Source organism: Poecilia reticulata, linkage group LG13 (assembly GCF_000633615.1).
Source record: "Poecilia reticulata strain Guanapo linkage group LG13, Guppy_female_1.0+MT, whole genome shotgun sequence".
Classification (NCBI taxonomy): Eukaryota; Metazoa; Chordata; class Actinopteri; order Cyprinodontiformes; family Poeciliidae; genus Poecilia; species Poecilia reticulata.
Window position 1 is genome coordinate 23738795 of NC_024343.1, and position 25960 is coordinate 23764754.

At 39.0% G+C, this 25960-nt stretch overlaps 2 protein-coding genes and 3 long non-coding RNA genes across 5 annotated transcripts; 2 read left to right on the forward strand and 3 right to left on the reverse strand.

Annotated features, from left to right (window-relative positions):
• Nucleotides 1-534: 534 nt before the first annotated feature.
• Nucleotides 535-12379, reverse strand: prss16 (serine protease 16; the record flags this gene model as incomplete). Its single annotated transcript, XM_008426619.1, has 13 exons — nucleotides 535-949; nucleotides 1836-1981; nucleotides 2173-2352; nucleotides 2432-2573; nucleotides 3994-4158; nucleotides 4647-4766; nucleotides 4868-4915; nucleotides 5100-5177; nucleotides 5747-5870; nucleotides 6433-6562; nucleotides 7769-7868; nucleotides 8692-8867; nucleotides 12121-12379. Coding segments are annotated over 13 exons (1740 nt in total), but the record flags the coding sequence as incomplete, so codon positions are not given.
• A 282-nt stretch (nucleotides 12380-12661) lies between these two features.
• On the reverse strand, nucleotides 12662-15161 carry LOC103474869 (uncharacterized). Its single transcript, XR_001777201.1, has 3 exons — nucleotides 15094-15161; nucleotides 12834-13015; nucleotides 12662-12750 (listed from the first exon to the last, which is right to left on the reverse strand). It is a non-coding gene; the product is annotated as an uncharacterized LOC103474869 (long non-coding RNA).
• LOC103474868 (uncharacterized) lies at nucleotides 13014-13816 on the forward strand. Its single transcript, XR_535241.1, has 2 exons — nucleotides 13014-13521; nucleotides 13617-13816. It is a non-coding gene; the product is annotated as an uncharacterized LOC103474868 (long non-coding RNA).
• A 201-nt stretch (nucleotides 15162-15362) lies between the features above and the next one.
• Nucleotides 15363-15976, forward strand: LOC103474870 (uncharacterized). The gene is made up of 2 exons (XR_535243.1): nucleotides 15363-15486; nucleotides 15645-15976. It is a non-coding gene; the product is annotated as an uncharacterized LOC103474870 (long non-coding RNA).
• Nucleotides 15977-19040: 3064 nt separating this feature from the next.
• itm2ca (integral membrane protein 2Ca) lies at nucleotides 19041-25721 on the reverse strand. The gene is made up of 6 exons (XM_008426134.2): nucleotides 25439-25721; nucleotides 22539-22682; nucleotides 22259-22447; nucleotides 21030-21140; nucleotides 20156-20306; nucleotides 19041-20073 (listed from the first exon to the last, which is right to left on the reverse strand). Exons 1-6 carry the CDS (start codon nucleotides 25529-25531, stop codon nucleotides 19982-19984), a joined length of 780 nt encoding a protein of 259 aa, XP_008424356.1. The 5' UTR covers nucleotides 25532-25721; the 3' UTR covers nucleotides 19041-19981.
• Nucleotides 25722-25960: the final 239 nt, after the last annotated feature.

Genomic DNA, 25960 nt, shown 5'->3' on the forward strand with positions numbered 1-25960 from the left:
TAGTCTCAACATAGATCAAAATTTTGTTTTTATTCCATGAAATCCGTTTTTGCTCTCATCAAGCCATGATTTAAATCAGCTTTTTTAACGTGTTCAATCCCAGATCGGGGTTTCTGTGTGTGTGTGTTACAGTATCAGTGTGTGTTATAAGGCCTGCGTGCCTGTGTGTGCCCCCCTGCTGTTCTGTCCAACCTCTAGTTGATTGATGAGCTTCACTCCCACGGAGGTCAGCAGGGTCATGACCTCCCACTTTTGACCCCCCTGTTGAGAGGTTCACGCATACATGCACACACACACACACACGCACACGCACACACCTACACACACGGAAACAGATGGCCTAGGGACAACTGGTTCTCGCCTCACCTTTTCTCCTCGAACACACCCTGAATCTTCATGATTCCTCTTGCTGTTAGAAATTCAACTGTATCACCTCCTTGGAAAAAGTCAGACACAGCACTCTGGTTTTTTTTTTCAGTTTTTATTTTTTCTTATGGAGAAAAACGAAACAAATCTGACCAAAATGTTCCACCATGACGGGCTTACTGCATTTAATCACAAACAGCAGATTAACGGCTCCAAACTTTAATATTGGGTGTTTTTCAGAGGAGTTTTCTTACAAAGTTGCAACACCACACCCTAGTGATGAAATAGTGTAACAGCAGCAAGTGAATCTTGTAAAAACCACACAAATTTTTTTTTTTTTAACAGCACAAAATGCTAACGGCAGCATCCAAATCACACAAGCACAGAGGCTGGCTGCAGAGCTGAGAATATTATGGACACAGCAGGAGGAAATGGAGGAAAGCAGTCAGATTCTCTCAGTTTCAGAAAACAATGATAAGAGCTGATCTGGCTTTAATATCATTGATCACAATTATGCTCCTGATTTTGTCATCTTCTCCAGGGCGGCTGTCTTCAACCAGCGGGCGACATGGTTCTCAATTTCCTGAGAGAATAAAAGCAGGAGAATATTGTGCTTAAAATGTCCTTGTACTAAATAGAGTCTCCATTTGTTTTTAGGGTCCAACGTTAAATTAATGGTGCCGATTAGAAAAATATTTAGATAACATACAACACCAGGAATATGCAAATGTAGGTTTTAACTTAGAATGACTGTAAATAACGTAATATAAAAGAAAGAGTTTCAAATTTGTCATGTTTTGAAGGATTATGTAAAAGGTCTTTAATGTGGCATTAAGGTATAGAAATGCAAAACAAAAGTTAACATTTGACTTTCACAATGTGGCAAAACCAAAATAAAGGCTACAGCTGATGTTGTTTTATTCATTATATGTTAATTGTGGATTTCATTTAGAATATCAGAGAAAAAGATGTTCAATACTTTTTGAGTTTTATTTGTATAAAAAAAACTAAGAGGAAATCATGTAAACTTTTAAATATGACCAACAAAACGGATCTATGCACTACTTTATGTTGTTCTAGCAAAGGGATGGGCTGATGTGAAAACTTGGACCAATATCAATATCTGACATTCATATTGCTTTTATGGACAATAACCAATATTTAATGATGGCTACCATCACATCACACTATCAGAAATCACATGACCAACCCCCTCCGTCTCCATCAACAAGATGGAAAGAAATATCGGTTGTTAATATTGTCCCAGTTTAATTTAACGCTCTAATATCGATATGTTAAAAAATGGCTATATCGATTCATACCAATGGCAGCACCAATATATCTAATGGTCAAAGTTCTAGTCATTTAATCCTGAGAAAATACATTTAAGTTTATGGTAATAAAGTATATATGGTTTGAATATTTTTCCAAGTTACAGTATTAGACTGATTTCAGTCAGGAGACCATACCTGCCTCGCCTTCCTGAGTGAGTGGCGGTCTGTTAGTCTTTCCTTCGACATGTCGGCACAGTGTGCAGTGTCCTTAATGAAAACTGTCTGAGATTCCTCACTGCTGTCCTGAACCACTGACAGCTCCTTCCATGGGTCTACTCCACCTGCGGTGATGATGATACACATGTATTTATTGACCCTGCTTCGCTGTTTTCTTATCTAATCTTGTCACAACAGACAGCTTTCTTGCTGCGGTTGACTGTCCAGAAAAGGGGGCTGTTTCTGCTCACTGTGGTATGGAGCTTCAATCATTTGCTGGACTTTTTTTTTTTTGCTTCAATGAACAGAATCTTACCATTAACATACAGGACCCTGTAGGTGTTGGGGTTGTCCCCTCCGTAGTAACTGTTTGTGAAGGCGATGCGTGAAGGCAAAGAATGCTGGGAAATACCAAACACCTTGGTACAGATCTTAGACTGAGCCTGTAGGGTTACCATCCCAGAGAACGGACAGGTAGTGTCCTCACAGGTCTGATCTATAAGAGCAACGAAAAAGAAAGTTTAAGGAACAGTAGGAGGGATATTTGAGTGATTATTTGAGTGTGTGTGTTTTACAGAAGCCAAATTCAGTGCAGGTCTGGTAAGTCCACTGTCTCTCTGCTCTTCTTCTGCTCTTGTGAGACGTGTCCATCAGGTTCTTCACCGTTTCCTCATGAGAAACGTCCAGACACGATTCATCAGAGGTGTTGTGGTACATCTGCACATATTTATTTACACATAAATCATTTTACCTTAGAGCTACTCATTTACAGGTGCATCTAGAAAAATATGAATATTGCACAAAAGTGTAACATTTATTTTATGGAAATTTATTAAAGAAACCCTGAAATTCAGTGTCTCAGAAAGTTAGACCACATTAGTCCAATCAAAGATCATTGTTTTAAATGCTAATGTTATGGTTATAGAAAAAAATGAGCATTCATATGCTCTCAGTACTTGGTTTGTGCTCCTTTTGCATTCATTAGTGTATCAATGTGCCGTAGCATAGAGGCAATCAGCCTGTGGGTCTGTGTAGGTGTAGAGGAAACCCAGATTGCTTTGATATCTGCCTTCAGGTCATCTGCCTCATCTTCCTCTTGATAACAGCCCACAGATTTTCTAAGGGGTTAAAGGTCAGGAGAGTTTCCCACAATGCTACAACCAGCTTTTGGTACTTTTGGTTGTGGGATGGCACCAAGTCATGCTGGAAAATAAAATCATCATGAAGTGCTCTGGAATTTCCTGGAACACAGCTGCACTGACTGTGAATTTCAGAAAACCCAGTGGACCAGAACCAGCAGATGGCACAGCAAAGAAAACCATCACTGACTGTGGAAACTTCACAGTGGCCTTAAAGCAATGTGGTTTCTGTTCCTCTTCACTCTTCTTCACTCTTCTTATAGACTCTGGGACTTTGATTTTTAAATTTACTTTAATATGAAATTAAGACTCTGGACCATTGCGCAACGGTCCAGTTCCTTTTCTCAGAGTAAGTCACTTCTGATGTTTTCTCTGGCTCCCTGTGGGTTGGCACAGGGAGTGTGGCATTTGTAGCTCATGTCTAGTATGGTGTAGTGACAAAGCTCCCAGGGCAGAGGTTCTTCCTGTTGCTGGTGCACTTTTTCCATCCACTCAATTTTCTGTTAATGTGCTGGGATACAGAACTGTGTGAGCAACCAGGTTCTTCAGGAATGATCTTTTGTGGTGTGATGAATGTTCAGTCAGTAATCGTCCCCATACTTATTTAGCCTACTGACCCAGAGTAACAGCCAGGCTCAGGAAATTGTTGCAGGTGTTTTGAGTTAATTAGCTGATTAGGATGTGACACCATGCTTTCATTAATGAGCTTTGTCACATTATTTTTTGAGCCACTGAATTTTGGGTTTTCATAATCATAAGAAATAAAACTTCACATCACTTTCTGAGATGACTGGCAAGAAATGTTGCACTTTTACAAAACATTACATTATTTATTTATCTGTACCTGTCATATGCACATTTTCTAAAAGTATTTCTTGCCATATTTTAAGCCCTAAGTGGCTTGGGTGAGGTATTCACTGAAATGACTCTGTGCTGACCTCTAGTGGTCATTTCTGAACATGAACATTAAAAAAAAGACCTTAAAAAGCCATTTGAACCTGTGAGAGTTTCACAAGACGGTTGTAGGCCTCCAACTCTGCCTCCTTCTCCTCACTTGTTTCGGTCATAACGCCACACAGCTCCTTTATCGACATCAACACTCCTTCTTCGTTGTACTGCACACTTCCCATGATGATGTCAGCCAAGTTTTGCATCAACTCCATCTGCAGAAAGGAAGTGTGGGCAAAGTGTTCTGTAGGTGCATTTATCTGCGACATGTATCTGAATCAGAAGATTGCAAAACAAGGTGTGGGATGAAACAACTAAAATACATCAAGCTGAACAACATGGGCTAAATCAATCTTGGTCATTTTTTCATTTTTTTAAATTTGTCAACATTTGTCAAAGTGAAAATGTTGACATTTTCACTTTGACAAATGTCAAGCTTCATTTCTTCAGAAAAAAATAACAAAAATGACCAAAATTAGACTTTCTCAAAGTAGCAATGGGATGAAATGACCAGCACCTCAAGGTAAAGTAAGTTGAAAAGTTTATCAAAATTCCCAGTTATCTTATTGTATTGAACTCATAACAAATTAGTCTAAATATCCACATCACAGCTTAAATAAAACGCTAACTATTTAATCTTAAAAGCTGTCAAATCAGCCCAGAGTTGAAGCGATCAAGTGTTTTGTTTCTGATGAATCATCACCTGATCATCAGGATTTGTGGGAGTCTGACAGCAGCCGAAGTCGCCAGCCACCTTGGTGAAATTTCCATCCAGCAGCGTTGCTTCGACAAGAACAAATGCTTCCCGCACTTTAGCCAGACACTGCAGACAGGAGATGGAGCTGAATATACTCCACACAAACACAGAGAGGAAGCTAATGATTCTCATATGATGAATAGACAACCAGGTGGCAGCCTTCACACCTTCTCTGAGCCGCCAACAGCCTCATTCATCAGGCCCAAGCCGACAACCTGAGACGGAGGGAATGGCAGGCATGAGTAAGGAGGAAACACAAAGTTCCAGACTGGAATCTGCTTCTGTTACTTCGGCTGCAGCCACAGGCAGGGAATCCAAAGTTGTGTTGGTAAATCGGTTTCTTAAAATGTAGTTTTAAGGTTCAGGGATTTGGTAGACTGTAAATCACAGATTTCGTACGTTGCTATACTCAGAAAAATCCAGCTTTGCCTTCACAGGAGCAGAGGAAGCCACAGCTCCATACACCAGATTTGGAAACTGCAACACAAGAAGAATGGACACAGAAAATCTGTTAAGTAACTGTGTTGCATTTATCCACTGGTTTTTTTGTTTGTTTGTTTTTTACCTGTGAAGCCTATATGGAAAGAAAATGTGTCAAATTTCATTCATTATCAAACATGAAACAGGTAAAAGTAGGTTTTCCAGAGGAGTTTGGTCATCACTTGACATGTTTCCTGCCAAACAACCTATCATAAGATGTCCTGTTACACTTTTCATGTCTTTCAGTCCAGAAACATGAGGTAGAATGAGAGTTTGGACATAAGTAGATATCTTGTTCAGCTTGACGTCATATTATAGTCGTGCTGGTAAAGAATATAAAGACTAGAAGTTTCAACATGTTGTCCACAACAGCTCAAAACTTTAAATATTTCTCATTAATCACATCTGGATAAGATGAAAATTATAACATTACAAGAATAATTTCAGAAAAAGGTTTAGGATAAATTCTTAAATGTTTGTCTTTTATATAGTTTGCTATTTTAAAGTAACATTTATGAAACCACAACACTGATTGATGTGAGAGATTCATTTGTGAAGTGCTGCACCTTTCCTCTAAACCAGGCGGATAGAGATCCTGAGTATGAGCCTCCAAAGCTGATCCAGGTGTTTCTGCTGCTTAGATTGAAGCTCTGACTGATGTACTGATGAAATACAGCCAAGTCAGCAAGTCTGAATCAAAGAGAATAAAAGTACAGAGTGAAAATGACCCAAATATGCTCTGTTTCTGGTGTTTTGTCTCAGATTATAGGGTTATGTATGTCTATATGCTGTATAAGTTACAGTATATAAACATCTGCAGATACATGCAAAAGCAGACGGATGTAAGTGTAAAAATGATAGCGCTGTATTAAGGATGTGGAAAAGCACAGACACTTTCACACACATAGCTGCATAGTGAACACTGAGGGGCTTCAGCAAGGCTGGCACTTGTCCTGATTAAAGGAGAGTGCCCCTATTTTTGAATTACTGTCCTGGAAAATGAGCTTGGCAATTTGAATCTATTAGAGTAGCTGAAAATGACTTTATGTCTATCATTTCCCAAAGAGTTGGAAGAAGCTGAGGTTTCTCAAGTTACAATAAAATTGTTCTCTTCATTTAAGAACGGTAAATGTAAGAACCAAAAGTCTTCCCATAGGCTATAAGCTATGGACATTTGGTTAAAAATCTAAAGAATGCAATTAGGTGGAGCGAAACACGCAGACACACACACAGGTGAAGAGCCAACACTAACGCCTGCTGGCTGCTCAGGTCTGCCAGGTTCTCTGTTTTTAGGCCATCAGGATTGATGCTGTCGCCATAGAAACGGTGCTCCACAGCCAGCAGCAGAGCCCTGTGCTCTTTAGCCATGTCAACATGATGACCTGGAAAAACATGGTAAATACCACAAAGACTCAGTGTGAACGAGGTTTATTCATTTAAACAAGAAACCGAATGGAGCTGAGTTCGACCTGAGTTTTCAAAGCTGTTAAAACGAGCAAAAAGTGATTTTGAAAGTGGAACTAAAAAGTGATTTTGAAAGTGAAATTATGTGTGGTCATAAATCTGAAATGAAGCCTGTCTGTCTAATTATTATACTGAAGTTTGGTCTATAATTACTTGTGCTGTAACTCATTATGTTTATTCAAGTATTACTAAACTACTTGCCTTTGACATGAAGTTCTTCCACCATCAGAAAGAACTTAATATGTGGAAAGGAAAACAAGAGTAAGTAAGGAGTTGTTAATCAGATGCCAAGAGCTTCAAATAGGTTTTATTATTACCTTACACATAATATTTAATGACTGATTTAGTGTCTTCTTTGTTATTACTCTTTCTTTAATATCGGGTTTAAACTGGTGTTTTATTTTTTTATCAAACTCTGTTTCAGCACAGTTTCACCTGAATCTGCTAATATATTCAAAAAGCTGAATTGAACATTGAAATAAAAATTAGACATTTTGCAAATAGGATGGGTTTTTTTAAAAGAACAAAGTATAAATGAGCTAATTTTATGCTGCACAAATCATTTTAAAAAATAGCATCCCTAAATGAACTTCCTGACTTGGACAAAGAAATAGAAAATATTACACTTGAATATTACCATGTTAAGCTGAACCTAAGAGATTACAGTAAAGTTGAAGATTTAAAATCTAAAATGAGTTTCAATATATAACTATTCTCAACATGCAGTGTTTGTTTTGGGTTAATTTTGAGTTTTAAAACAAGTTGATATATCCCTGTCCTTTTATGAGATTGATATTTTAATATAATATTGTGCAAAAGCTACATTTAAAAGTCATAAAGGTGAATGTATAGATTGCATTTCTGGTTTAACATAATTTTTCAAAGTAAAAGAGATTAAAGATCAAATTATTTGTACATAATTGAATTTTTGTCTTGCATTTTTCATTTACAGGTGCTGTTTAGCACAAATGTACCACTGTCTAAACTTGCTCCAGTCTCACAGTATCATTTCTGATATTATAGGACTTTTACTGACATCCATTTGTCAAAAATACATTTATTTACTTGTAAAGTGAGGACAGAGTGCTACATGAACAGATAAAGAAATTCATGTCCTACGGTACCTGCAAGAACATCAAAGTTATAGATTGGACCTTCTCCACCAATGAAGAGAAACACCGGACCATCGGGCCGCTGCCAATATGCCTCGTTTACGAAGAACCTCTGTGACCCAGACAGACACAAGCAGGCAGAAATAAACAAAGTAATAAATATATAATAAACTTAACATGCAACTACACACACACATTCACAGCTGAACTGTCAGCTGAGCAAACAATTTTGAGGAAAAAGGTTAATTGAATGCAATGTGGGAAAAAAGCTGTAACATATCACATAACATTTAGTAAAAATGAAGCTATGCGAATACTTTCCAGATGCACTGTATATTCTGTCACTTGAACTATGTAATCATTCAAACGATGGTACTCCTGAGATTCCATTTTTATTAGTTTTATTCAGCAACTAATCTCTCAGTGAGCTCGATTCCAGATTAAAAGGCACAATGTGAGGAAACATGTTGCTTAGAAAACCTCAAATCACCACAGAGACACCAAATATCTCAAGTAGAAACTTTTTCAGCCGTAAAGTGACAGCTGTCAGTACTCATTGCATTAATATTAACACATGTGAAACATTGCTGTGGCACATGGAATATTTTCAGAATGCAGTTACCATAGCGACCAGCTTGAAAAGCCATTACGCCACACAGAAAGGTTAACCTTTCAGCCTTCCACGTTACTCCTCATTACTTTACACGAAATGCTTAGAAAAGTTTTCACTATTTCCTGTTAAATTATTGTAAATCACCATTAAGACCATGTGTGATTGCGTATTACTTTCACAGAGAAATGTCCACAAAACTACTAACTCTCTAAGTTAAGCGAAGATGTTTCTTGGGTAAAAATGATTAATAATGCATTGTATAAAAATACGTGTTTTTACAAAAATATGGAGCAATGGAAGAGTCAAAAAATATTGAAGTTACCTGAGTAAAGGTCTTGACATTTTGTCGATTGAAGTGGTCCAGCGGCTGGTGAACCCGGCCCTCGGTCACATGTTGAAGAGGTTTACTTTTGCTAGCAAGGAGCGTCAGGAAAAACTCTTTGTGTTTCCGAGTCTGGAGATCACGGTAACGCTGATTAATCTTTGACAGAATCCGTCCTGCCAATAAAAAAAGTGAAAAAATACACACTCTGAAAATGATATAATCCACCAAATAACAAACCTGCACTGTGTGTGGGAGCTAACCCAATTGCTCTGGTTGTTAAACCTGGAAATTCAGCTGTGCCCTAAAACACATTTACTCACCAGAATCTACAATATTCAGAAGAAACAAAAGGACAAAACCGCAGGCCGGAGAGAAAAGCATCTTTGATCACATTCAGATATTCAAACTGAGCTGGATACACCTCCTGCATGCAGGATTCAAAAGGATCTCATTGTTCTGCAACTTGTTATATACCATCTGAAATGGGTTGCACCTCACTGTCACTTTAGCTTTAGTGTGTGTGTAAAATAGACTGTTCAGCATAAAGGAGCATCAATTTGGTCATGTAATTGGATATTTTTGCTTTGTAATGGCTTTTTTTGGAAAGCTTCAGTTACAGGCGCTGAGAGGCCGAGTCTTCTTTCACACAGTCCGCAAAGATTTATTTAGTTGTGTTAATTTTCTTTCTTTTTTTTTAATTACACAACTTACAGAGACAAACACAACAATAAATAAGTACAAATGGTTGCTAAGGTACTTAATTACCTCTTGAAAGTGATTATTTGTTTGCTTTTTTTCGCAAATAAATATCTGGGAAGTATGGAGCATGGAAATACAGTTATGAATCTTTTGGTTTTTACATCTAAAGACTGACCTAGGTGCAGCTTTTGACACAGTCGATCACAAAATATTACTTAATAGATTCACAACAGTATCTGCAGAACAGTTTTTAGGTGGTTCAAATTATATTTTAGTTTTCTTTTCTATTCTAAACTCTGTATCTAAATGTAGTTGAGGTACAGAGTTCAACAAAAGCCCCCTTTTGGGTCTCACACTTTTTAATTTATTAATGCTGCCACTGTGAAAGATCAGCTTTAATTTTTATCTCTATGCTAATGACAAACAGCTTTACAACCATGTGTCTCTGGGCAACCTGCAGCCAACTGGTACACTTTTTACATTTAAGACGGTAATTATTTAAACTTTTGTCAGATTTGGATGCAGATACTTTTCTTTTAACTACAAAGTTTTGTCACTGATCGAGTTACAAACACTAGGACCAAGCATGTGGGGAGACTAATCAGTGAAAATAAAGGAACAGAAAATATAATAAACAGGAAATAAAACAGCAAGTTAACCAGAACGTCTTTAAAAAAATAAACAGATCATCAAAAGAGTCCAAAGCAGAAGACTGACAGCTGAAAGCTTAGTCTGCAAACTGTATTTTCTGGGAACAAATTGTCATAAAATAAAAGTATTAATTATTTCAGACACACTAAAGATTTGCCTTGAGAAGGTGTCTTGTTTCTTAATTTGACTGGAGCTGGGGAAAAGAAGGTGAATTAAGAGAAATGCTTCATTTAGTGGGGTTTCCAGATTATGAGAAATATCTAGTGCCAAATCTACTTTTCTTAGCCAATATGCAGATAAAAATTTCCAAGATTACATGAAGAATTAAGTAAGTTCCAGAACTATCCTTTCCCAAGAATATCCAAATCATTATCACAGAAGTGATGATCAACAAAACAGAGGCATAAAGAGTAAATGGCTAAATAATAGGTTCAAAGACAGAAGCTTCCTCTTTAAATGTAGAAGTAGAAAATTAAGTCAACAGGGGCTTTTGTGGCTTTCAGAAACATAAACCCAGCCTATTTCACCGACTGGTTTGATCTGGCTTCAGCAGAGTGCACGCAAAGGTTAAAGCAGTTTTCTAAGGAGGGCAGTGTTGTCACATTTCACACTTCTTTAAAACCAAGAACTTGAGAAAGCACTTCCTGTTAATTCACTATCAATTCCTATTAGAAATAAGCTGTTCACACATTGCCTAATTCTTTAAACACAAGCAGCGTCATCATTGCTGAGGAGAAACCTTCATTTGGAGGGCAAAGGTGGAGGTTTGTAAGCCTGAGAACATCCCCATCTGTGAAGTATGGGGGTGGCTGCACCATGTTGTGTGAATGCTGTGCAACAAGAAGGACTTCACAAAGTAGCTGCATCAAGAGGAAGGAAAATTATACGGAAAATAAAGTTATTTCTATTCAATGAGCAACCGCCTAAATGTTGTTTCAATAGTCTAGTTTTCATTAATTTACAAATATTTGACTAACCAAGATGCTATTTAATTCTTTGTAGTTTAAGTTTATGTCCTACATTAGAAAAAAAGAGAACGTGGACAAACATACAGTATAAGTGAAATATTTGCGCCCTCATGTATTTAAATCTGTATTCATAGCATAGAAATCAGTGATAATTTGGACTATTTTGATCTAATTCTATATGCAGCAGAGTCAAATGAATCAGACGCTTGAGGGTGAGTCACCTGAGGTGGTGTATCTTACGCCGCATTTGAAATGTAAGGAAGATACGTATCCGTCGGAGGGTGGTAAAAGTGTGGGCGTCTCAAGAGTATTGTGAAATATGTTTTTACGCTAATGGAAAGTTTTGCTATGAATAAAACCTCCTTCCTCAGCAACTGTTTCCGTTTTAAATTTTAAAAAAAACAGCTAATCGTAATCTTCTTTTTTTTCCTTAGGTGCTACAGAGATAACAGACATTCAGTGAAATAACGTAAAACTAAATGTGAGATTAATGCATTTATCCATCGGTATCAAGCGCTGAAATTAACATAAATGAAATTTATTTAATGAATTTGGGATTTTGTTTGAAAATGTCACACATCACAGGGGAAGTCATTGTTTTGTAATTATTTTAAGAAATAATATCCATGGAAAACAAACAAATTAGTTTCAAAGTTGTTTTTAACTTCTTTGAGTACGTTTCTATGCGAGTAATTTGCTACCCAAAAAAATTTAACCACTGCCAAAGATTTGACTTCAGATACAGTATGTCTTACTCTCTTCCTCTTACTGTACAGAACACAGAAAGGGTTTTTTTAGGGTACGTCAGAGAGACCACAATTCATGGTTAGTCACATAAATTTCCTGTCACTTGCTACCCTCAACTCATTACTGACGGATGAAAAGCAGGGAGAGGAACTGCTCCTTCAACGGCTTGATTGCGGCAACTTTCTGTAAACAGCGAAATCATGTCTGTGTTTTATGCTGCGGTTTTTGGCTGTATTCTGGTTTTTGGTCTGCCTCTCAACGCCGTGTCACTGTGGATTCTGCTTTTCCACCATGGACTCAGATCACCCAACGCAGTTTTCATGATCAACCTGGCAATCTCAGACCTGATGCTGGCCATCACCTTGCCTATGAGGGTCTACTTCTATGCCACGGACAGTTGGCCTTTGAGTAACTTGACCTGTGTCTTCGTCACGATGCTGTTTCGCAACAACATCCGCTCCAGTTCCATCTTCATCACTTTCATCAGCGTGGACCGGCTGCTGGCTGTGGTTTATCCACTGAGGACACGGCACATACGAAGCCTGTCCAATGCCGTGAAAGGAGTTGTCCTGGTTTGGCTCTTCGTGTTGGTGCTCAACATCCCAGAAGGTATCCACTTCTCAAGACTTTTGAACAGTATGAACGAGTCAAAGTGTTTTGAATCTGTTTACTCTGAAAGAAGTGGAAAACCATCAACTGTCTACATTCAGTCCACGCTGGAGTTCATCTTGCTGGCAGTCAACATTGGGTGCACCGTCATGGTATTCTGGACCCTGCGTCATCACCTCACTGAGTCTGCAAAGGTCAACAGCAAGGTGAACGTGATGGTGATTTTTGCCCTGAACTTGGTCATGTTTAGCGTATGCTTCCTGCCTTTGTCCATCACTACTTTAACGAGGTCTAATGGGGCTGACTTCACATCCGTGATATGTCTCGCTACTGTAAACTGCTGCTTGGACCCACTGTGTTATTACTTTTCCCTCGATGCCTTCTGGAAGAGAAGAGAGGAAGATGACGTAAGAAGAGATCGGAGGACAACTGAAACTGAGTGAGGTTCATGATGCTTCACTTCACTTTTTAGTTGTGACTGATTCTTTATGGTTAGCATGTGATATTTGGTGCCAAGTTTGGTCTGTCCTGTCTTCCTTTCTCTCAACCTGCTTTCTTCTTAAGCAGGACCCAATCCTCGCCATATGTTTGTGGTTATTGCAGCAGACAAGTAGGATGTCACATTATACTGTTGAGCTTATTAGAATCTGATGAATTGAGAGATTTCAGAGCAAAAAACATATCAGAAAACTGCAAGAGACATATAAAACACACAAAAGTGTTTTTTTTTTGTTTATCATTTTTGTGATAAACAATTTGTGATAAAAATGTGGTGCCAACTACAAGGACTTGTGGAAATTACTTTAGCTAGTTATATGATATGTGGCGACATGTTTTTATTTTGTTTAACATGGGAATTTGCAAGTGTTTCACAATTCATTCCCACATCACTTTTCTTAAACCACATCTGTTTTCACATATGCAATGTGATTGTGTATCTGATATTTTCCCACTTATAAAGTTGCAAACAGAGACACAAGCTATGTCTCTTGTCAATGGTTACTTTTCGAGAAACTCAGCTTTTCTTGCAACAGAGTGCTGGCAATGATGTCATAAAATGTACCTACTAGGAATCTTTGAGGACAAGCAGCGAGAGTAACCATGGCGACAGAAGCAGGAATGAAGAAAGCCAGTATCAAAAGCAATTATTAAGGTAGAATAATGTAGTATCTGAGCTACATATTTATGTCTCGCTGACACATCTAAGCTGAGACCTACAGAGAAATGTGCAATGTGCTCTCATTTCAGAGCTGCAGGCTGCTGCATATTGAGACGGGTCCCGGTAAAGACCAAAGTGATGCTTAAACATAATTATGCCAAATATGAGAAGCTGTTGCCTCCACCAGTATAAAGAGTCAGAGTGACTTTAGTTTTGGGGAGAGGCTTTGTCCCCTCCAGACCTGTCTGTAAATTTTGGCTTGCTTAATAAAAATGTTTATTTATTTAAATTTGTCTTTCAGTGTCTTTACTTACACATCTCACAGATGAATATTATAAGCTACTATAAGCTACTATGCCGCCATGGTGTCAGTCTGCAAAAACTAATAAAATTACAATTACTGCTTGGATTTTTTTTCTTCCTTTTTTTGGAAAACATGGACTAAGACATTATTTTTCAAAACTAGACATCATGCTCAAATCTAAGCCTACATTCAGCTCCAGACTGGGTTAAATAAACCAGTCTTGAGTCAGGAAATACAAGAGTAACATAATGTGAAATGATGAAACCTTGCATCATTTTCTAGGTAAAGTATTGCATTTCATCAATTCTCCCTGATAAATTTACCAGAAACTCACTCTAGCTAGGTGCTTAGCCAGAACAGAAGGTCTGAAGTAACTAACAGAGCGAAACTGATAATCTCATCTTGCTTTCTGCAAAGTTTGCACGTCAAACTAAATGTATCTTTGTTCTTTGAGTAGTCTAATGAGGTCAGAATGATAGCCACATTAGCAAACAGTTTGAATTAACCCTACAGTGAGCAAAGTTCAGTTTCTGCTCTTGTTATTCATTCCCATGGTGTTACTTTGATTCCATATTTCTTACAAACATACATTTTAGGACGTAATCTAAAATGTCCTAAAATGTCTTTTTGTGTCTTTAAGTGTTAAGTGTCTTTTTGTTCTCAAACTGTTTGTGAGTTTGTGGCTTCGGCTAACAGATTAGATCTTGAGACCTCCGGTTGGGTTTGGTATGTTCTAAGCCAGAACCTTATGTTGAGAGTCACTAAGAAAAAGGCAAGGTATGATATGCCTGAATGTTCATAAAGACAGTCAAAGCCTTACGTTAAGGCTAAGGGATGTCTTAAAAAAGACTGTGTTTAAAGCTAGAGCCGTACACTGGGAAATGCCAAATATGTTACATGTAACTCTTCTCTGTTTGTCTCAGGTCTAATAGGTTGACTTCACAACAGACACATTTAGGTTCATTGTACTTATTGTAACAAAAAAGGAAATCAACTTGGTGGTTAGCATATCTCCAGCAGCTTCTGTCCTTGTGCATTAAATACAATATTAATAACCCTAAACAAAAGTACAAAGCAATAGCTCCTTATGAGCAGATAGCAGCAGCGTTTGTATAATTAAACAGAACTAAAATGGACAATGTTAATAACGACAAAGGTTAAAAATATATACAAAACACAGCAAAATTACTCTTGAAACACCGTATATTGTTAAATTTGTCTAAACTATATGTTACAATATAATATTTGTAAAGAAAACAGACCTGATTCTAATACATAACCACAGGTACAGAAACAGAAAAAGGGGGGAGGAGCTGTCAGTCACTGGTTGCTATGGTAACCACCAACTGTCAAGAGCAGCACAGCAGAACTTAAAACACCAATAAAATGTCTGTAGAAACAACCTGTTGACTAAACAAAATAAATTTAAAGAATAAATAAACACATTTTTGACTAAATTTACACCTATAATATATTTTTTTAATTAAACCCTGTTACACATGTACTGTGGAGAAGTTAGTTAAGAAGGAGGTTAAATTCAAAGATCAACAGGGATTCTTCAACATTCAGCTTAACTGATGCACAGACATGGGGCTGGGAAACACAATCCTCCTTTGTTGAGCAAAGTCCATGCCAACAAAGTCAGCAGTTTGAAGGTGACTAACCTGTCATGCACAACAATTGTTTGTTTAATTAGATCATAACTGTGCAGCAGTTACTGCTTTTGTATTGCTTAATATGACATTGTTCAGTGGGTGTTTGTAATAAATTGTCTGTAGTATTAATGGTGCTGTTTTTTCTGTGACTTCCTCAGTGGTTGAACCAGCAGCTCAAGTCCCAAACCATCACCAGATGGAGGGCCAGCAGTATAAGCCCACAGCAGACTGTAAGGATGGATTACTTCAGATTTGAAATGATCCAAAACAAATGGCTGCAAGCTTAGCAGAATCCATCCCTCTATTGCAGTGCAAATTTAGCTGCTAATTCAGCACACACCACTTTTTGAGTGCAACACCACAACTGCTCTTTTTGCAGAGTATCTGATCAGAGAAGTGGAAAGCTGGTGTCAAATAATAAGTTCAAGCTTAAGTCAATGTCACACAAATGCAAGAAAGAAACCTTGGTGCAGAATAAAAATGGAAAGTCATGTGTGGATCAAATGGGTGTGAACACATCTTATTCATATAGGGAAGAGGCTGTGCTATCCTACTTATGAAGCTACTCTTTTGGATAATGTCTTGCTGAGAAAAGGTTCACTCTGGTATTTAGATGGACACTAATTTGCTGTGTTAAGGTAATATTTAAACGGTGAGGTTTAGCAAGATCATTGCTTTAATGGAAACAGTATTTCATGCTCGCGCAGCTACTCGCCAGTAACCTTCTAATAATGTTCAAGAACTCCAACAATGCAAATGAGGTGTTAAATTCAAATTCAAATTCTATCTCTCTCTCTCTGAGCTTCTGTCTATGGCAGAGCTGGTCGCTTGTTGAACTTTCAGAAGTTACGGCGGCTGCATTGTACCACAACAAAGGGAAAATAATGCAGAAAAACACGTGAAGAACAACTCAAAACCGCTCGTATCCTTCTTGTTAATGTCTCTGCATCAGCTCTACTCATACACGTGCAGCAACTGGCTGACAGACAGCTCTACAAGCCGGCAGAGAAATTACATTAATCTAACTTTTATTAAACCAGAAAAATCCTATTGTGATTTTTTAAAAGGAAATCTGGCCAAGATAGGCAGCAGCATGCATCAAATGCAGTACCAAAAATTACAGTTAAATACAGGCAATATATACATTTATTAAAATTACACGTAGCTTAGATAACACAGCTGTATGTTATGAAGTTGGCCTCAAGGACAACTTCGTTTGGACTTAAAAGTGTTAATATTAACCGTTTTTCTATTGCACGAAGGGAACATGTGTAGAAATAAAATAAACTTAATGCTTCAATCATGGGGAAAATGTTGGACACAATGGTGACTGGGATTAAGCAATCCAGATATTATTCAATCAGGTTAGATTGTACTCAGATGTAAGCCACCAAAAGCAGATGTCAGGCGACATACGGACTCATAAAATGGGCACTAGAAATCAAGACGGGATTTCTTGTGGCTTCCTAAACAACAAGGTCTTGATTTGTCTCTGATTTTGAGCAAACTTATGGGGCTGAATAAGTTCCTTAATTTCATTATTACAGAGGACAATCAGATGATAATGTTCCCAACATGAAAGGGGAGAAAAGAGGAGTTCAGGCCAGGCTTCTTGACATGAATCCTTGTGAACTTTATGCTCCTTGTGTGGCTCATTCCCTAAATCAGGTGGTGGTTGAATCTGCAAAGCTTCAACTGATGCTATCTACTAGTTTGGCAATGAATAGACACAGCACAGCCTTTTTTCAGCAGGCCCATACTGTTGCTCTTCGGACTTGAGTGACAAATAATAGCAGAGTCGCATTAAAAACACTGAGGCTGTGCCGTACAATGTTTCCAATATAAGAGAACTATTGTTGGAGCCTGGAGGTCAGGGGAAAAGTGACAGAGGTTGAAACCCACAGAAGTATTACCAATTTTGATTTGCAACGATTTTGTATGTTATGAGATTCTAAACCATGTGAACCATGTCAGAAAGATCCTCCAGTCCACCAAAATGCGCCTTGATGTGACCCTGGACCTCCTTACTAGGACAAATATATCTCTGACACAGGAAGTGGCTTTGCTTCAGAACAAGCCTTTGGTACAGACATGTACAAGGAAACGCATGTAGAGGCTGAACTGATAAAGAAAGGACTGAAGAATATAAAAAAGTACTTTACCTATGAAGTCCCAGAAGATCTTGTTGAAGATGCCTTGAAACAGCCATTGAATCCTTAAAGGACAGGTCTGAAACACCGGTGAGGTGAGTTCCAGATTTGGAGTGCTTCTCAATTTCCAAAAAGTGGATGATCAGGAAATGTGCAAAGAATACAACAACCTCTGCAGGACATCATACACTGGAGATGAAAGGGAGATTGATGGAAAGGAGCTCTCTGCACTGTGCAGATCAAAAACTCACCAAGCTTGCCTTCTGATAACATGACTTCTCTTGATCTCCTCACTTTCATCCACAAAAAACATTTGGAAGAACAAGAACTGTGTCCCAAGAGTTACCTGCACTCTGCCTGTGAATATGGCGTTAGTAGAAAGGAGCTTCTTGAAGCTGAAGCTCATCCAGACCCACCAAAGGTCATCCACAGAACAGGATTACCTCAAAGGTTCTGCCAATAATCAGAATCAACCTTGAGATGAGCAAGCAGCTATCACATGAGGACATCATTGATAACTTTGCAAGTAAAAATGCCAGGAAGCAGACATTTTGAGGATAGTATTTTACTGTGAATAAACTGTCATGTACTCCATTTTTGTAACTTTGTAGAGTTTGTCAGGTATTATGCTAAGACTGAGATTTTATAAGCATTTAGTGTTTTTATTGTTGCACTTTAAAATTGATGTTGGCTTGTTGTATTTTCTGATTTAAAGGAAACATTTTTTCTTATTCACTGTCCTAAATCAATTACTCCACAGTATGAAGGAATAAATAGAAAGGAACAAACAGAAGGGGGCCTAATATAGAGCCCTGTGGCACCCCCTTGTGGACTGGAACAAATTAAGAACACAGAACACAACAGTTCATGTGCAGAGATGGCTACTGAGGTAATATAAAAACTTTTCAAATGGTTTCCCAAAGTCAGAAGTTTTAAAGTATAATAAATCATATCCAGTAGGTGGCGCTGAACAGTCAGAATGCAGTTTTTAATTCAAAACGAATACACCTGCAGGGTGGCGCATTTGGTAGAGTTGTTGCCTTGTTGCCTTGTCCTGTGTGTCTCTGTGTTGCCCTGCGACAGACTGGCAACCTGTCCTGGGCGAACCCTGCCTCTTGCCCAGAACGTTAGCTGGAGATCGGCACCAGCAACCCTCCCGACCCCACCAAGAGACAAGGGTGTAAGAAAATGGATGGATGGAATACACCTGCAGACAAAAAACGTAGAAGCAGCTACACATCATATAATGCAGTAATCTAAAACAGTATGTTGGAATTTGTGAAAAAGTAAGGCAGTAAATGCAAAATTAGGTTACTTCCTCTCACAAAATTCCAATGTGAATAATGTTACAAGACAAATAACCTAAGTTTCATAAGAGATTCTTTAAGAAAAGAATAGCCAGACTCTTAGTTTAGTCATTTTTATTGAATTCACAGACAGGTGCCATTTGGCAGACAAACTATACAGATCAAAGTTGTCAGGTAATGCGCTCCTTTCGTGTCTTTTTGACTTTAGCCCAGTTTCTGATCTGGTCTAAGGCTTTAACATCATTTCATCAAAACACTAAGGTTTCCTCTTCTCTCTTATAGATAAACACATGCAAGATAAAACTATGTTTAATGAAAAATGAATTTGGCATACTTTCAGAAATATTTAAATTAAGAATGAGTTGTGTGTCTTCACATGGCTGACTAATGGAACATCTTAAACCTAACATATGTAGTCTAAGTACTAATGCAGTATTCTCTGCATTTTACATCATGACGGTGCGTTTGAAAAAAAATGAAAGGCATAAAAAGGAGCAAGAAGCATCAAGCATATAAGAAAAGATGCAAGCAAGCAACTAGCAGTTAAAAGTTTTACATTTCACAGAACAGAAAAATATTTGATTAACCACTGAAAATCCGAAGGATGATGTTTGTTGAGCGAAGTAAGACTTTGTGCTCCTGGTAGCTGATTGTTAGTGAAGCTAAAACACAAATTGACCTCCAGAGCTTTAGAAAAAAGAAGCACTGCCACCTTAATGACACGTGGATACAGTAACCATCGTACGGAACAAATCCCCACAGAGGTAGAGGAGAGATGTTGAAATGAGCTTTTATTATTGGCTCAAGGAATTGCTACATGGAAAAATCCTGTGATAAAACAAACAGTTTAGTATTGCATCACCACTTTAGGGGTAAATACCACTAAAATAACAGCAGCAACAACAAAACAGATAGTGGAAAACCATATTTATCCAAGAACAGCCGTAGTAAAGTGCAACTGAGATATGATCAGATCCACCAGAGGGATGGGGGTGCTACAGTGGCTGGGGTAGTGAGTGGAAATGTGCAGTCAGGTGTTTACGCCCCGTCACAGATCACCGTCTCCACCACGAACGTGTTCTCAAAGTGGCGGATGTGGTGGCAGTCCTTCGCCTCTCGCTTGTTGAGGCCTGCAAGGAGGAACGCAAAATGGACAAGTCAGTAAAAAAATTGGCTCTGGTTTCAGAAACGCTTCTTCTCATCCAAACTTACGTCTGCGGGTGACGCGGCGCGTCAGGCGGTACGTATCCTTCCCGTTGCACAGGCGGTAGATGAAAGGCCCCAGCTGACGCATGTTGTGCACTTTGCCGGTCACCACCATGTCTTCATGGATGATGTAAGTCTGAGGCAGGTATGTTCCCTTCTGAAAGAAACAAAAACAGGAGAAATATCTCAGGGGAATATAGTTACCAAGGGGATTATAACGAGGCAGAGAGAAAAAGACATATGATGAGTTTTCATGGCTGTGTTAGCTCATGTAAACAGACAAATTCAAAGAGGACCTATCATGCAAAGTCCACTTTTTGTTCTTCCATTTGCATCTACTGCCTCTAAAAACAGTCCAAGCACCAAGTCACAACTGGTAGGTACTGCACCATTACCTAGCAACTCAAGTAGAACTACAGCATGTTTGGTCAGCTGGATTTTTGCATGCGCCGTACAATGGCTGCTGGAAACAACTTGTATTTTGTCATTTTCTTGTTATTCAGAAACCACTTCCTGCATCCTTGATGTATGTGCAGGAGGATATGCTTCTTAGACTTAAAGATTTATAGTTTTACAATTGCAAATCTGTTTGCAGCCATTTTCACATGTACAAAGTACAAGTGTAAACATTGAGTTGTTGGGCGTGACCAGCAGATTATTTTTATTCAAAGTGATAGAGACCCTGAAACAGCTGGAAGGAGCTCAAAATAAGCAGAGCTGACCAGACTAAAATCTTATCTGAGAATAATTTGGTTAAAAAAAAATTTTATGAATATGTTCTGTGTAGCCAATGGACCTAGCATAGTAACATGTCCCCTTTAACATGAAACACTGCAGGCTTCTGGGACGTCAGACAGGTTCATGATGACAGCGGCGTTACCTTGACGTTGATAAGAAGTTCCCAAAGATTGCGAGGAGGCATCACAATGGTGGTGTTCAGCTCAATAACATAGCATTTGTCCAAAGCAATATCATGGTAGGCGGTTAATCCCTGGAAAAGGTAAGAAGAAAAACAATATAATCTAAAAGGGATGCTACATTTTTGGATTTATATTTTGATAGGCCTATGATATATATAGATGAAATGTGTGTAATTTCTTATTTGAGCTAAAACTTTTCAAGCCAACACTTCCAAGAAAAGATTTCCTTTCAGGAAAGCCTTTATTTCCACCTGAATCATGATGCCTTATAAAAGTATCCACACCCCTTGAACCTTTTCACGTGTTCGTCAAGTTAGGACCACAAAATTCAACGTACTTTATACCGATTTCATTGTGGTCATCAGCAGCACTGCTCTCACAAATCACTGTTTGGATGCCATACTTGGCAGGATGTTATAGTTCAAATTCCATGCATGCAATTCCAATAATCCAATAAAATATCTGGTCTGTTAGATGGACTTCCACTGACCTCAATCCCTAGTATTGATGTACGTTTTCGTGTTTGAGATGCTAAAGCTCAAAAATACTGATAAAGACATAGTGATAAAAGGAGAGAACCAAAACAAAGGGTCAGAAAGCGGTTTTTTAATCGTCACAATATGGACTCTCACTTAACACAACAGGTCTGAGAAGATATGAGGAGGCTGGTGAAACTTGATAGGAAGATGGAGTCAAACACAAGGAAATACTGGAAAAAAAACCTGCTAAAAATTTTAAAGACTTTACACTCAGGGGGATGCTCAACATCCAGGAGGACAACAACCCAAACCATGCAGCCAGAGCTTCAGTGGTCACTGAAATACTGAATCTCATCAGTCAGTCTAGACTGACTAGATTTAGGTCTAGTCAGAGACCAAAATCCTATTGATAATCCATTTCAAACTCTAATGTCCTTGTGCCTGACTCTTGCGAGAAAGATTGAGCAAAGTTTTCAGTCTGTTTTGAATCAGGTTAGCCGAATACAAATGCAGATGGTAAAACTGTAAAAAAAATAAATAAATAAATAAATAAAAATAATTGAGAAAAAGTTAAAAGGGTGTACATATTTTCACAAGGCACAGCGCTTGGAAAGAACAAGATAATCTAGATAATCTAGTAATCACTTAAAGGGAGACTACGCTGTAAATGCAGCGTATGTCTATTTGTGTGTGTATGTGTTTGTCCTCACCCTGTGGAAATCATGGATTATATCAGCAGGATCACTCCCTCCAAAGTGAGGCACAGGCACAGTGATCTTCTCATAATTGTCAGAAAGGTAGATGCCGACATTTTCCTCCAGCTCCTGGCGTCCACGGAGCGGCGCGTAGACGGAGTCTTCAAACAGGACCCTGCAGTGAAACAGGTTCTCCTCTGGCATCTGTGCGCGCACACATACACACAAAGATTAGCATTCACTTCAACAAATCGGTTCAGGAGCCGATCTTGGAGGAATTGCAGAAGAATCTTACATGAGGTATAAAGTAGTAGCGATACACGTAGATGGAGGCCAGAACCAGACCGGCCATGAAGACCACCAGGCCGAACGTCAGGCAGCAAAGCCCGTTGAGGGGCGACTTCTTGGGGCGCAGCGGCAGCACCAGCTCATCCTCATCCTGGAGGGAAGAAAAGGAAAAGTGGAGATGGTTTGATGAGATTTGAGCCACATTTTGCCCAATTTAGATTTTTCCTCAAGGACTTCTTTTCATCCCTAGACCTCCTGCTTGGAGCAGCTAATCATTATTAACATTGCAAGAAGATGCAACATCACACATTTTGTAAAAGTTTTACTCATTTTAAACCAAAATAAAATGATTGAGCATATTATATTAGCACAATGGTGCCCACATTTTTGCCACAGGCCAAATTCACCAAGTTCAAAGAATTTTATTTTACTCTCCGATTAAAAATACAAAACTATTTGACATAAACCAAGCATGCTACATTTTAAGGAAACAAAAGTACGTTGAGAGGTCTGTAAATCATCTGAGAAGTAAATAGTTTTTGCGCCTGTAAAAGGCAAACCGTTTCCCAATTTTTGGGTGGAGGTTGATTGTTTTTTTGGGGGGGGAGGTTCTTTAGTAACAGTAACAACAGTGTATAGGTCACTTTTTATTCCAAATGTTTACTGCATTTAGCCAAACCAGGGTGTTAAAGTTGAGTAAAAGTCACTGGTTCTGTACTACAAATGTAAAGCCAAAATAAAAAATACGTGCAAGTGACAGATACTTGGCGTTGTCCTGAACGTTTTACAGCTTAAAATAAGCCACTAAAATGTCACTGTTAAGCCCCTTTTGCTATCCAATTACTTATTATTTAGTCCAAAAATATAAAGATTCACACTTTGTTGATGCTAAATGGCAAATCAAGCAGAAAGGGTTGAGCTTTTCACATGCTGATGTTGGAAGTATTTTTTTAGCCTCAGATGCATCCAGTGTACACTAAAATTTAAAAAAAAGCTACTATTGCATTTTAGGTGATAAAGTGCTTATTTTCTTATTTAAACTAAATAATTGGGTCATTTCTTTATTGAACTTTTAATGTACTTCTAATATTGTATAAAAAAGGCTTCAGTGACTATAGAAAAAAATCTGCAGAATGTGCCAGTTTCTACATCAATCATCAGAACAATTGATGGAATAAATTGTTTACCATTATAAATCCTTAGTTGCAGATCGAGTCACAACTTCCATACCAATAGTGTTTGTGTAGGCTCGACCTTCGAGCATTTAGCGTGCATCGTTTAGAGAAAGTTTATGGCTAGCTAGTCAAGGGTCAGGGTGAAAAATCCTCTGATTCTCGATAAGAACATTTCTTGGTGCATTTCTAAGCAAACATTTCCAGTTACAAAAAAGATGCTCAAGAAGAGAGCTTGGAAGCAGCATCCTTTCTTCCCACTCTTCTACACAAAGACGAGGCGCTGAAAATAGCCTGAATCAAACAACTGCTTAAAAATAAATAAATAAATAAAAATATGAGAGATCCACAAGAAATGGAAACGCTGCATTTCAAGCAGGAATTGTAAGGCAAGGCTCCATTCAGACAAAGTACTGTCATCAAGCCTGCTAATGCAAACCCAGACTGGGATGGCGGTGAGTAATCTGCCAAAGCCGCCTCCAGTCTCGCAGTCCATCTGTTGGTGCCACGCGCCTCAACCTGTGTGGGCCGAGTGGCACTACACGCTCAAAGCGGGTCTTCCACTCGCAACCGCAATGATTACCTGCAGAAGTGATTCAGCGCCGATTGTGGAAGTGCTGCTGAGTGATTGCAGCAGGTAAACAACAAAAGGTGGCTATTCCGAGCCGAGGAAATGAGGGAAGAAGCAAGCAGGCAGGTCTCAGAAAGGAACATCAAAAGCAAACAACGACTATTCTGTGAGCTCTAAGGGGAATCAACACAAAAGACTTGGAAGCAGCGGCTTTGTCAGGCAGTACGAGGCGCCATCAGTGCAGCATCTTCCACGGAGTTGATGTTCCCGTCTCCGGCTGTTCTTCAAGGAAGCATTTGGAGAAGGTACACAACAGAACAGGGCATGTGCGAACACACTTTTCTTTGGGTTCTTTGTGTTCCGTCGTCTCACCGAGAGAGGACAGTGTCTCTTTCACACCAGCTGACAGCGTGACACACCAACAGGCCTGTCCGTCCTCCGTTCAATACTTTTGGAACATCACAGGAGGACGTCGCAGAAGCAGCTCTGTCCTTCTGTCAGATCCACTTCCTGTGTCAGAGGAAGATCTTCTCCACGCCGTCTTGCATTACAGACCATCATCCTCAGAGCTCTGTCATGTATCATTGATGGAGGGAAGGATGCTGCCACAGCAAAGTTCAGGACTCCCTGCTCTGCCCGCTTTGTCAACTGTAACAAATTATTTTTGCATGCACTGCAAGATTCTGCATCCCATCTGCCATTTTGATTGTCAAAGCAGTTTTTTTCCTTCAACTTTACCCTTTTCCATTAAAACGTAAGATTTGCACTTTAAAACGTCACTGAGGGGAGGAGGGGGTGACAGCAGCAAAGGCCCTGAGAAAATAATTAGTCTTTTTTTTAACAATCCAATCAGTTCTGAACAAAGTGTGCATGTGAAAATCTTTAAAAAATTTGAAAAAAATGGTTTTTTTTAAACTTGCATGAAGCGAAGAGGGGAGAAGTGGCGCCATGCACCAGCAGATGTAATTCTGTTTGCAGGCAAATGGCGATTGATGCAAATAAATAAATAAATGTGCAGGAGTGCAGGTGCAGGCGGGTTTGCACCAACGCTGATCGCAAGTCTGGACAAAGCGGACATCGCGTTACATAAGACAGCAAACGACAAAGAGTTAACGTGAGATACATTTAAACATAAAAACAAAAACAGTATAAAGACGGTCTCACCATCGGACGGGGGATGAGGATTTCCGTCTTGTCGCCGTCATTCTCCTTGTCCACTTTCTGTCCCGCCACAGGCTGGAAGCTGATCTTCACCATGGCTCACGGTGTGTGCAGCTGTCCTCACCTCCTCCTCTGGACTGTCTCTCGGAGAGGGGGGTCGATGCTCGGAGACCTGGGTCAAATGAATCAAGTCCCACCAAACAGCGTCTGCAAGGCCGCCCTGCTCTCTTCTCCCCACCGTGGGGCCGTTCAGCTGTTTTTGTCTCTCTCCACCGGAAGTGCGAGGGGCTGCTTTTTTTTTTTTTTTTCTCCTCCTCCAATAAATTTGGTTCTTAAAGGACCAGTCCGGAGTTTTGTTTCTTTTTCCTTACAATTGAGCTCCAATCAATAAAACTATATCAAAAGCCCAGTAATTATTGCTGTAATGTTCGCATTTTGTCTTCTTTTCCTGCCGTACGGTCACCGACGGGGACATTTTAAACGCACAATTCTAGGTAGCAATAATCACATAACAACGGTGCATTA

Excerpts from the sequence above, each read along its gene's own strand:
- itm2ca (XM_008426134.2), bottom strand. The coding sequence starts at position 25,531 with ATGGTGAAGATCAGCTTCCAGCCTGTGGCGGGACAGAAAGTGGACAAG. Across the intron at positions 22,683-25,438 it reads TCCTCATCCCCCGTCCGATG|GATGAGGATGAGCTGGTGCT; the intron begins GTGAGACCGTCT and ends TCTTCCCTCCAG. Across the intron at positions 20,307-21,029 it reads AACTTCTTATCAACGTCAAG|AAGGGAACATACCTGCCTCA; the intron begins GTAACGCCGCTG and ends TGTTTCTTTCAG.